We start from the raw sequence: 11,655 nt of genomic DNA, 5'->3' as shown, positions 1-11,655 counted from the left end.
AATAAAGAAAAGCAGAGGCAATAGAAAAGGAGAGTTCATAATTTGTTTCTTAGGCTACATTCAGGCTGACAGTTGCTCTTATGCAGCGCCGCATGAAAGTAACGATTTGTGATTAGCAGCGTTGCCTGATGAATGAAATTATACCATTAAAAGTTATCGATTTGTGAAGTATTTCTTTGTTAATACATATGGTTTTTAATTTAAGAATGCAACTTTTTAGGACAAACTATACAAAACATTTATTTTTCTCATTCCTTCAAATCTTAAAAGAAGAAAGCATTCCATCCCTTCCAAATCATGGCTGGCCTACAGACGCTCGAACACCGTTTTAAGATTAACCAATGTGTATTTGTAGCCAAAATATTAAAAAACGAATTAGACGTCCCTTATTTACTAGAGAAGATCAAAATCCACGCGCCATCGAGACTTCTTCGCTCTCATAATTTACTTGTCGGCGAGAACAGGCTTACCTTATATGGATACAACGAACCGTTACTAACTATGACAATTCAATACATGGTCCAATCACTTTAATTTTAATTTAACGACCAACACATTTAAAGAAAACATTTTATTAATCTTCAATTTTGGCGACACTGGATCAAGGGAGATGTTAGGGGAATGATAAATAAATAAATAAATAAATCACAACTTTAGAAAAGTTATGCCAGGCCTTATATCACTTGAATACTAAATGCATATGCAGATGTCATTTCGGATTACCTTGATTTCAATGAATGAAACAGTCAATGTTTTGTATTATTTCTTAAAAAGTCTATTTATTCAATAAATATACATTTAGAAAACATTTTACATGTATTCCAGTGAGTGCTTGTGTGTATTTGTGTATGGATGTTGATTTACTTTCAGCGTGATTACTTTAGATTACCTGTTGGAAATTTTATAGTCGAGTGGAACAAATGGTGAAAGGATCGGAGAAAGTAGCATTATATTCAACGTTTTATAATTTACCGTAGTGTTAGGACACAAATTCAATGCTTGGGAATAAGGATGAATTGCGTTCGAGCGATTTGGAAAGGTGTTGAATCGATTGCTTCGTTCGCTTTCATTGTAATGCATATTTTCTTCTTCTTAAACAGACAAATTTACAACACTGGACGTTTTCTGCAACATTGATCTACTAAATGAGGAAACGTACTACGCCTTTCCACGATGAGCAGTATAGTAGCAACATGAGTTGGATAGGAGAAAGAAAGGAGGAGTGTTTGATTCCTCGAGTTGATGGTGCGCTTCGAGGCAGTTTCACCATTACCAGGCAGTTCTAATGCTCTTCCACGACAAGCGTCGGCCAACCGGTGCGTTCCATCTTACAGACGGATTCCCGGATTGGTGGCGCTCACGTAGTTCAGCAGCTCCTCGGAATCTTCACACACGACCGGCTTCTCGTGGTAGCAGGCCACATCGTGCCAGCCGATACCATCGTTGTACACATTGTTCAGGATCGACAGACAAGACTCGGTCGTCTGGTTGATATCGAACTCGGCGTTATCCGGCTGCGGGATCTTCTTGTGGCCCGATTTGCTCCACGGATTGTATCCCCAACCGTTCGGAATCTGGTTGGTGGCGTGAATCTTCTCACGGTTGTTCGACCAGAACCAACCGTAGATGTTCTTTGGCTCCAGATCCGGGCGGCCCTCGCAGCCCTTGAAGTCGCACAGACGTCCCGCGGTCCAGATGTATGGCACGTCGTTCTGCTGGATCAATCGGAAGATCAGGTTGTTCTCCTCCTGCGTTTCCAGCGACACCAGATCCATGCAGTACTCGCGGCAGATGTTGCGACCATCCAGCCAGTCCACTCGCTTGTCAGCAAGTGCCGGAACATGGGCACTGTAGAAGTAGTTGTGTCCACGGTAGCTGAATTGCTTCGGACCTGCGGATGGGAATGGTGCGAGCAAACAAAAGAGAAAAAGTTACCAATTATACCTATCCTTGATCGTAGCTCAACTCAGCACGTCTGTCATCCCCAATAGGTAAAGATCACTGCGGATCGCACGTAACTGTGCGCTGCCTGACTAAATGTCAACGGTAGCAGTGTAGTGGTTTGTCGGTTATTTTATTCCCTACACCTGGCGGATCCGTGATCGTGCTCAGGCGTGTGCCGATGGCTAATCTTTGTAATCGCCTTCGTCAAGATACGATCAAGCACGCATCGTAACACGAATTCCTATGCCAAATCTTACTGCCTGTGAGAGCGCCTAAGTCTGTATAAGCGTCGATCGAGAGGTATATCTCTCTCTACCTGTCCCTCTCCCCTTCACTTCTTTTTTCTCTCACTCTCGCTCTCTCCCTCCCTCTCACTCATTAACTCTCAATCAATATCGTCGCGTTTTGTACTAAGTGTTCTTCTTTTTTTACCATATTTCTATGTGAAGATGCAAAGTTCAAGTGCTTCATTAATTATTAATGAAGCACCATTTCAGGTTTACTTTTTGTGGGATAAATGTGCCAAGTGGTGGTAGTAGTGTACCGGTGGTTTGGACGTCCGACCAGGAGAGGCGCTGACTTGACTGGATGGTTGTGGGCTAGCTGGGTGTTTATTATTGTCCCAATATCATCCGCCTTCCACTGCAACGCCTTCCCCTCCTTCCCTCCGGAAATCCGTTCCCCAAAGCCACTGAAGATTCCATTGCGCAATCTTTGTTTGCGCAGCGGCCCGTCCCATTTTGACACCTTGAGCGACGCCACTGAGCGCGGCCCTGAGCATCTGACACACAGGCAATTTCAAATAAATCAAAGACACTTTTCTACGCATCATCTACTTTGCGCCGTTGCACGTTGGAAGGGCACGAAACGTGCAAACATGCATTAGATGGATTTTTGCATTCCCGTTCGCAGACAATGTAAGCGAGTAGCGGTGTCTCCATCGTTTCGCAGCGGCTCCTGGGATCTCTCACAAGCAATAAATAAGCTTTTTGTTTTACCAATTCATCATGATTTGGTAGAATTGTTACTCTCACTTTCGGCAGCTCGCTGCGAAGCATAGCTGCATAACGGGAGCACTTTCCCTTTCTTTCTACATCCCTCCAACTGGCACCATAATAAGTAGGCCAACGACGATAAGTCGGTACCTGTTATTTTATTGAATGCACCTCACACTCATTCCCCTCAACGATCGCACCGATCGCTTCACATGGTACCCTAGTGCCTTGGTCCGGTTATCATACGACCAACTCGCTCGTGTCAGTAGCTAATGTAGTTCGGCAGTGCAGGGAATTGCCTCACACACATCCTCCAGCAGGCACGGTGCAACTCCACGGGGAGCTGAACGAGGGCAACGGAAACGAACGACTGGCGGAATGCGCGAACCATACTCGCACGGGGAGAAAAGTCACCATCACGACCGTTACAGGTCACAGACACAGCATTAAGAAATCGTGCTTATTAACACCGATAAATAAAGGTCGAAACGTACCAGCTGAAAAACAGCGTACGACGGCCTGGCTCACTGCGAACTGCAAGACGAAAACAGCCTCCGGTCATAGGGATGACGAGGGCCTCGAAATCATCTTGCTGCCATCACACACAAGGTGATGGTTTGCAGTTCATTTATGTCAAACGCGCGCGCGCACGCGCATACTCACACTGTTAGACATCACCCTTCTACCAGCGATGGGGCGCACACTGTCGATGCTTCGTTCCCTTTGCATTCATCTCGCCGTCCGCCGCCGTGTCCGTTCCTTGCCAACACAAAATGGTGCCCAAGAGATGGTGCCAATTTATTATGAAATGCCGTTGCTTACGAAAAAGCGGATCTGTCATAATAGTAAACATTTGCCGAACCTAGCCGAACAGTCCGGGCTTCCCGCGTCACCCGTGCCCAACCGATCGCTCCGGCCGGAGTCAGAAGTCGCGGGGAATCATCATGGGCGCCATTCGAACTGGACACCCTAAAAGCCAACAAATTAGCGCAATCGTATTGGTTAAGACCTGTGTGGGGTGATCTTCTTCAACGGTCATCCTTTTTCTTAGCCGGCGGCTTCTTCGCAATCACCGACGTGTCGCTTTGCGCACAGCGTGCTTCGAGTCCCCAAAGGCACAGCCAAACCAACTCAAGGTCTGTCGAACCGGTGTTGTTAATCTTTCGAGCTGGGCGTGACCGGCGCGTCTGGTTGCTGGCCTGGAGTGTGTTCCAAATATGCAAATTAGGTAGGGATTTTTCGAGAGCTGCTCACACGAACGTGAGCCTCGGTTCGATGAACTTCGTTTGTAACAAGAGACTTCAATGCGCAGGAGCGTCAAGCGCGGATTTTAGGCGACGAACCTAACATGATTTTTGTTTCAACAAATAACGATCGTATCGTTCTTTCGAAATATAATCTGCTTTACCAACGATCCCTGTTTCTCCAATTTCCATCTTTTCTTATACAAATACTCACGTGATGCACATTTCTCAGGTACGGGTAGTGACAAGAATCGACCCGGCTTCTGCAGGGGTTGATTTGACTTGACCTCATTGATGGCAGGCTTTGGCTCGGCAAGGCATACGGCGACCAAGGACGCCACCACTAGCAGCAGCAGCTTCATCTGGGGATTAAAATAAAACAAAAAAACACGCAATCTTTACCAAGCATTCAATTAGCACGGCCGGCACGAAATACAAAATAACTAATGGCTCGTGAAGAGGACTACAGACGCTGGCTGGGTGGAATAATCCGCCGACCTAAGCTTAGGTGGACTGTGAATGGTTGTTACCTTCATTTGTTTTCAACCACTAATTCCCTCACGGCCAAACACGATCTAAGTAAGTAAGTAAGTAAGTAAGCAAGCAAGCAAGCAAGTGTAAAGTAAAGCAATCAACAGCTAACAAATGTGGTGGGCTGATGGTACGTGAGCCATCGGTCGTGATTGTTTTTTTTTTATCTATAAGGTAACGTTCCTTTTTGTCATATATTTGTCCCTGTTCCTGTCCCTGCACGAAAGGTTTGAAGGACACAACTCGATTGACTCGACCAACGCGAAACAAATTTGCTGGCAACGGCCAATAACAAACTTTAAGCCAACATTCCATATCTTTTGGCAATCTTCACTTTCCTTTTCAACCTCGTACATTAGCTTGTTCTAGATTGTTCAGCTCCCTGGTGTTAAAAACAATGCATCTTGAGATTGTTTAGCGTTGTTCAACAATCGAATACAGCAACGGTGCAGAAAATTGCAAATTACAGCACAAAGAAATAGGTACATTCAAACCAGCTTGCACAAACTAAGCCAATGCTGAGCCAATGCGAGACAGAAATGCTACCGTTCGATTAAGCCACAACAGCACCGGTTTAATCACAATCGTACCATCTTGTAACTGATAGCTTCCAGTTCGACCTATTACGTAGCCGCTTGAAACAATGGTTTTGCGTACAGCTTAGCACAGGGGAAAGAGACACCACAGGGCTCTTGCTAAAATACGACACTTACACACAGTATCGCAGTCTCAATCGGGCTTTGCTCGCGAGGAACAAAACAAAAAGCAGCAACTTTGCAGTCAAACGGTTGTAAAAGTGTTCTTCCATCCATTCAATTGAAACATTGCCGAGGCTAACTCTAGAAGGTTCGCTACCCGCAGATAAGCTAATAGAATTGTAAAACAACGCAACATGGACAAAAGCACAGTGGTTGCCGTGGTTGCAGTGGTGCGATGCTCGCGGGAAGGCTAATGTGCTGGTAGGGGCATGGCAATGGCAATGATGCGACACAATGGTGTGCGATTCTCACTTTACATACGATCATTGCGCTACCTCAGGATCGATCATTGTTGTACTAAGTCTCCGCCTATTGCCGCCTATTTCTTTGTCATCTTCGGTAGTCATCAAGCGCGCGGCTGTTGTTGCTACGTATTGTTCGCTCTGCCAGAAATAGACGGTGTGGCAAAACGATGCACGATCTTCGCTGTAAGACATGAGCTCTCTCGTCGGGTGGGTTAAATGTGGGCTGCTGCCTAGCGAATGCGACCGTACCTTTGCGGGATCATACACCATCTCGCGCCTTGTGTATTGGCATACTCCAATCCTCACGAACAAACTGGATGTTCGTATCGGCATAATAGTTTCGCCGAACCAACAGCACCAATACCGGTAAGACACCATTGTTTTCTAGCTAATGATGATGACTATTTCATTAGCGTTGCCACCGCATGCATCCAAATTAACGCGTTAATCTTTTATGCGTCATCTCGCACTGTTGCTGATGCCTGGGTGGGATTTTCTTTCCCCTTCCCCATCGACACGGATGCTACATCCGGATACATTATCTTTAGTGTGTTTGCATGCTGCAGAACTTGTTTGCTCAGCTCAAATCTGTTTCGAGAAATCAGACATTACGAATCAGACATCGCGAATATTGTTTGCATCCTTCTACACTTTTAAGCTATTGCGTCAGCAGAAATCAGTATCAAATATTTCTGATTCATTATTTTCATAGAAGAGTTATTTTCGATTCGGTGATAAAACTGATAAGAAGAAAAGCAATATTTGTTGTAGGTATGCTGAACTAGTCATCTTTTCCACTTTCTGCATATGTTATTTAACATTTAAAAACAATTGACAAAAGTAGTCCAATCTAATGTAAATCAGCTCGATCGTATTTCATATCCAATGAAGTGATCTAGTCTAAATCATATTAAATTTATTGGCGATCAAGTCATCATTGGTTAAGAGATTTGGTCCTAGTACCTAGTACCATCAATCGATGATCGCTTTACCGCTACCATACGATCACCACCAGTAGCAATTGACATTGCACAAACCTCTTGGGCTACTGTAATTCTGTGCTAAAATGAAGTCTTTACCACGCTTAGCTTGGGTCGTCGCTGTGTACCGTGAACGCTTGATCATCTTCCCTTCACTATTTTCATCACGGTTCTTAGCAGTATTTATGTAAAGCCAATACTTTCCCTTCTAGTGTATCGAAGCTAGAAATATAACTTTTCATCTCCACTTGATGGAACCAGTTTGTTTTTAAATGTATAGGAGTGTTTATATCGCTGTCAGATGTACAGGTCGTTGCAATGTGGTTTAAACTGTACATTGTTACCAGCGTACTAGCTACGTGGTCGTATTGGAAACATCTTACATAAACAACCGCAAGCAGTTTTCCAGCCCATATTTCTTCCTTCGCACAAAAGCGCTCGTAAAATAAAAAAAGAGTATCATTAATCTTTGCCAACAGATAATCATTGGCTTACCTCTACAATTCAATGCATTGAAGGTATGCAAATGATGTATCTTCTCGCACGACAGTATCGCATTAGAAGATGTCCGTGGTCGCAAACTTTTAGGAAGCTGTTTTTTTTAATAATAAACCTCAAATTTGTAGAAACAGTTTGAAGCAATAGCTTTCCACCTTCGACATTTGTTGCATAATAACATAGTGGTCAAACATTTGTGGGATTGAATAATAAAGTCATCCTGCTGCTTCCAACACATAACATTTGACATATAAAAACAGCTAAACAAAAGCCCCGAACTGGTCACTATCGGCACATTCCTCCTTCGATCCGGTCGTTTGATCTGGATGGAAAAAGCACGCTTTTTTGTTGCGTTATGCACACGGACCACGTCCATTCTCTTTATTTCGCGTCACCCGCCAGGCTTTCTACTTATCTCGCAGTCAAGTCATCGTGACGATTCGGGCATAATATGGCCAATCAGGAGACATGTTACGACAGCATCAGCAACACAGTCACCATCATCATCATAAACTGCTTCTGCAGTGCAAAGGGGAGGCCTCGCTGGACGCTGGCATTGCTTTGGACGGATCTTTGCGGCACACAAAACTTTCACAACATTACAGTCCATGATCAGAATATTTGCACCTCATGTAAGCACTTGCCAGCGGCTAGTTACCAGCACAGACTGGCCTGTGTAATTATATTTGATTCGTCACACACGTAGGTTGTGATCCCGGACACGCCAAATCCCTCGCACAGCATCGCAGACGTTTCACAAGCATATCCTGTACGGATTGTGTTCCCGTTTCAAGCACTTTCTCCAAACCAAACCATAACTGCACATTGCATTCGTATCACATTCTTACCTTTATTTTTTTATTTGCACACTCTTTAACGACACGCTTCCTCCTTAAAGCTTTCAATTCCTGGTGTTGTCCGCTGCCTGCTTAACGCTTCACGCACAGCTCTATGCTAAGCGACACCGCCTTTTATCTAGATCGGTTGAGCTTCGAACGAAAACAAAAGTGAATTCATCAGGGTGTTGTGATTTTATAGCCAGACGCTCATTGCAAACTGCCGAACCCACACAGTGCCACACGATCCGCGATGGAGTCGCTTACTTGCCCCCAACATGCTGCAAACACACGCACACATACACTCAGGCAGCAACACGGCATGCACAAATGAGCCGGGGATCACGATTCATCCACCCGGGATAATTCGGCATCGATGATCGTGTAGTAGTGGTGATCGGTGCGCGAACGTTTGCATGTATTGTACACGCAACGATCCACCACGTGTGCACAACACTCCCACCTTCACAAGTGAAGAAGTCGTCACTACTGGTGCGGCTTAAGAATCCACCCTATCAGCACGAAGATCGCTGGCGGGTGTCGTTGCGAACCCGCAGCGGAGAATCTTCAATCTTACGGCATTCGTTCGCGCTGCTCACCCCCTGCCATTTCCTGCATCGATCTTCGATCTTCAATGCTTCACTTCAGATACACACTCAACACTCGACGTTGGTGTTGGTTTAGCCAGGCAAATCGTTTCTATATGATTGAGGCATCTTGTCGACGCGGGCACACGGCAGAAGCCACTGTTTTTTTTGCATTACAAGGTTTCTGAGCATGGACAGGTTCTGATATCCTGGACGGTATTTCACAATTTTGCTTTAATTGCTTCGTTTGCACACCGCACATTTTTTTGTTTGTTTGTTTTTTTTTTTTTGCTTCTGCTCTTGGTATTAGTTAGTTGGCCTTACTGGTTATTGTAAATGGTTAAAGTTTACTTTTTGTATCATTTCGTTGCGGAAGTAGCAATCTCAGGATCAAGCTTTCGCAATGGCTTTGGAATTGGTGCAAGACCGGTCGTGCTGTTGGTAAGAGGTTTCGCCATACGAGCCTAACGCATTTTAACATTCAACGAGTGCTTGCTAATTCCCAGTTCACATGCACCACGAACAAATTTTCATTTTCCATGCTCGTGATATTTTTGACGCGACACAAACAAATTCGCCACTCAGCTCACGATTTCTCATTGTTTGCCGTTTTTATCAACATTTATTACGACTAGTCCCAGAGCTTGATCGTGTACTACAAAGCACGGTGCATTCCCATCATGTTTAGCACATACTCATCCTTTCACTGGTTTGGCACGGCAGGCATCTGTTGTCCCTGTGCATAACGCTCTGGCCTCATATTCTCGCTCATCTCGTCGCTCATCACGTGCCGAGCAGGAGTAATCTCCGATGTCGGTCAGCAGCTGGGACGGATTTCCAGCGCGTGCTTTGTATTAGAATTTTAAAATAGGGAATTGTTTTATTTTCATAGGTTATCTACCACAGCGTGGCCGGATCCCGAATGGATAATTATACGTGGGCAGCCACACATGCAATGCATTCAATGTCATCCAATTATTTACTATCCTCACCCTGCGTTGCAGTCTCCGGCGATGATACGGCGAGTGGAATGGCGAATGGGAAGCTCAGCCTCCCATTCAATTACTCATCTTTAGAGTCGTACATCCAACGATCGGCTGTACTGTACTACGGCTATTTCCACTAATAATGCATTGTCGCTTCGAAGCACAGGCAGCAGGGTTGCAATTTTCAAACCCACTCGATCGATCACTCACGGGATGGAGCGCGTAAACAAATGCAATTGATGCGATCGATCGACTTTTGCAAGCAATTTGCGACGGTGTGTGTAGCATAGGGGTGAATCGGTTCAAAATGGTGTCATCGTGACGGCGCTGCTCGGCGAAAAGCCTCTCCGCTCGATCGACTTGATTCGATTCGATCACATTGTGCATTGACTGATTGAAATGCATCACGTGTCCGTACTGTACTAAGTTTGCGCTGCTGCGGCGACGCTCACGATCGACCGATGCGATCATGTGTGTATTATCTGATCGATATATTTGGCGAGTTATTAACCGAATGGAGCACTCTGCCCGTTAACTGTCGCGGTCTCCGCCGTCTCCGGAGCGTTATATTATGGTGCACTTTTGAAAGTCAGGGTTGATCTCAAATTACCTCGCACAGTGTCCTGATACTGCACGCATATAAGTGATGCGCACAGTTCAAAGCCAAATCGACTGCAAGGGTTTTTACACAAAATCCAACACTTACTATGGCAGATCCAATGTCAAATGGCGACATTTAAAGCTTATGCGTGCGTAACGGAGCTCTCGACTTTTTCAACATTTCAGCAGCACTGCTTCCAGATAGGGGATTCCTTCTAACGCCTCGACCTGCCACTGCCGTTGATAGTGCGCGATGGGAATAGTTCACCCAAAGGCGTTCTACATTATTCCGTTTGTACTGGACCCATATCGCTAAAAATGGGTACTTACTTAAATTATGGTTCGTCAGCATTCAGCAATGCAATAACTAGCCCAGAGGCGCTGAATATTTTTACCTTTTGACATTTGATTGATGATCAAAGAGGAAACAAGGACGATGGTTGGCTTAAATATTGGGTCATTTATACACTACATTACAACTTTGATAACATTATAGATCCTCCCGTAGGCCGAAATCACTACAAACGTATTTTGTAATATGCGAACTACAAAATAACCCCCAAATCGTTGACTACTTAACATTTCGTTTGCTATTAATGTATGGTGTATCAAAATCTACCATGTTTAATAATCCGGTTTTACCGAGAAGGATCAAAAGATTAACAAGCCATCGAATGGATCACACGTCCATTGCATGCACTCACAGTCATAATTGGTTGTTCGTGAGAAAATTGGTGACATTCGAGGTATCATCACGCTGTGAGATGTGAGACCTTGCCAGGGCAAAACGGCCCAGTCACTAGCGCGGTTGGGATTCGTTTCGCGCCTAAAGTATAAAAATCTCATCAAAAACAGTACGATATGCCGAGAGTGAAGCGAATTAAACCTCTTTCCAATCAATTCAACGTTCGATTATTCTTGACTGATTCTGACGACCGGCGGGCGCGTATGACGAAGATGAACTTGTTGCCTTGGCCATTCCCATGCAATAAGCAGCACGTTAATAGCGGCAGTGTGTCATCAATTATCTTCGAGGTCAATGTCAATGTGCACTGCAGCTGAAGCAACAGAAGAAGGTTCGTGAGATTTCGCTGTAGCCGAACGAAACGGTAGAACCTTTACATCGCCAGCACTGACCAACACGCACCATTTTCGCACTTTTGTGTATGTGTGTCCCATATGATGCAGTACTGATATTAGCGAACGGGTGCTTGATTGCGTGTACAGCTTCCTACCTCCTCTGCAGGTTGCGTATTAAATAAAGCTTCAGCTCAATATTGTAAGGTTTTCTTGATCTCCTTCATTTTATCAGTATTTGGAGAACTTTATTTTTCCCCCTAAATATTCACCGAAGCTCAGAAGCTCTCCTCTGTGCGGGATACCTCTTGGGAGGATACCAAAAGGTGCAACCAAAGTGCTGTTCATTATGAAGCGTGCAAATTTTGACAATA

At 44.8% G+C, this 11,655-nt stretch overlaps 1 protein-coding gene across 1 annotated transcript; it reads right to left on the bottom strand.

Moving 5' to 3' along the window:
* Positions 1 to 757: 757 nt before the first annotated feature.
* Positions 758 to 8,213, bottom strand: LOC120902171. Its single transcript, XM_040310713.1, has 3 exons — positions 8,044 to 8,213; positions 4,398 to 4,545; positions 758 to 1,891 (listed from the first exon to the last, which is right to left on the bottom strand). Exons 2-3 carry the CDS (start codon positions 4,543 to 4,545, stop codon positions 1,329 to 1,331), a joined length of 711 nt encoding a protein of 236 aa, XP_040166647.1. The 5' UTR covers positions 8,044 to 8,213; the 3' UTR covers positions 758 to 1,328.
* Between the last annotated feature and the right edge of the window lie 3,442 nt (positions 8,214 to 11,655).

Source organism: Anopheles arabiensis, chromosome 3 (genome assembly GCF_016920715.1).
Source record: "Anopheles arabiensis isolate DONGOLA chromosome 3, AaraD3, whole genome shotgun sequence".
In the NCBI taxonomy this organism is placed as follows: Eukaryota; Metazoa; Arthropoda; class Insecta; order Diptera; family Culicidae; genus Anopheles; species Anopheles arabiensis.
This window is presented reverse-complemented; position numbering and strand designations above follow the sequence as displayed.